Source organism: Sinocyclocheilus grahami, unplaced genomic scaffold, assembly GCF_001515645.1.
Source record: "Sinocyclocheilus grahami isolate Dianchi unplaced genomic scaffold, SAMN03320097.WGS_v1.1 scaffold16861.1, whole genome shotgun sequence".
In the NCBI taxonomy this organism is placed as follows: domain Eukaryota; kingdom Metazoa; phylum Chordata; class Actinopteri; order Cypriniformes; family Cyprinidae; genus Sinocyclocheilus; species Sinocyclocheilus grahami.
Window position 1 is genome coordinate 4,009 of NW_015516317.1, and position 751 is coordinate 4,759.

At 39.8% G+C, this 751-nt stretch overlaps 1 protein-coding gene across 1 annotated transcript in view; it reads left to right on the top strand.

The window, feature by feature from the left end:
- Window positions 1-632, top strand: part of LOC107579367 (dual specificity mitogen-activated protein kinase kinase 2-like) — a 2,743-nt gene extending 2,111 nt beyond the window's left edge. Inside the window, exon 3 of the mRNA XM_016265200.1 lies at window positions 432-632. Within this exon, the coding sequence (XP_016120686.1) occupies window positions 432-632 (201 nt within the window). The remainder of the gene's footprint in view (window positions 1-431) is intronic.
- The last annotated feature ends 119 nt before the right edge of the window (window positions 633-751 follow it).

The following is a 751-nucleotide window of genomic DNA, read 5'->3' on the forward strand; positions in this document are numbered from 1 at the left end:
GATGCTGCCATCTTTCTGAAGTCATTTTTAACCCCCTGTAATTTGACTCTGAATCTCAGTTGAGAATTGCCATTTTGAACACAACTTTTTGAAGCCTAAATACAATCATCAGAAGTAAAAAGCTACACATAGACTAACAAACGCCTATTTCAAGACAAGTAAAAGCTTTAAGAATCATTAGGAGCAATTACTGGTGGATTTTATGTCCTAGAATAAAACGTCAAAATGTCTTGAACTTGTGTGAACCACAGACTTAATTTCCATCATGTAACCCAAAACCAATTTTAAAAACCCAAACTACAAAAAATGCATCATCCCATCTCCAATCATTCTATCATAAATGTCCCCTGTTGATTTCTACAATGGTGCTGTCCATAAACCCACTAGGCGCCTATGTGTGCTGCATGTGTGTGTTTTCTGTGTTTCTGTAGTTAATTCATCTGGAGATCAAGCCAGCCATCAGGCACCAGATCATCAGGGAGCTGCAGGTCCTGCATGAGTGTAACTCTCCGTACATCGTGGGTTTCTACGGGGCGTTTTACAGCGACGGGGAGATTAGCATCTGTATGGAGAACATGGTACGTTTAGGGGCTTTTTTCCCAAATTTTTTCAGACCAACCCCATTGAGCTAAGATACATACCTGGGCCAGTATTCACAAAACATCGTAATGCTAAAAGTAGCTCATAACGTGCTGATTTAGGAGAGAATCTTAAAAATAATGGGTGTGTCAGTCCTAAATTTAGGACTCCT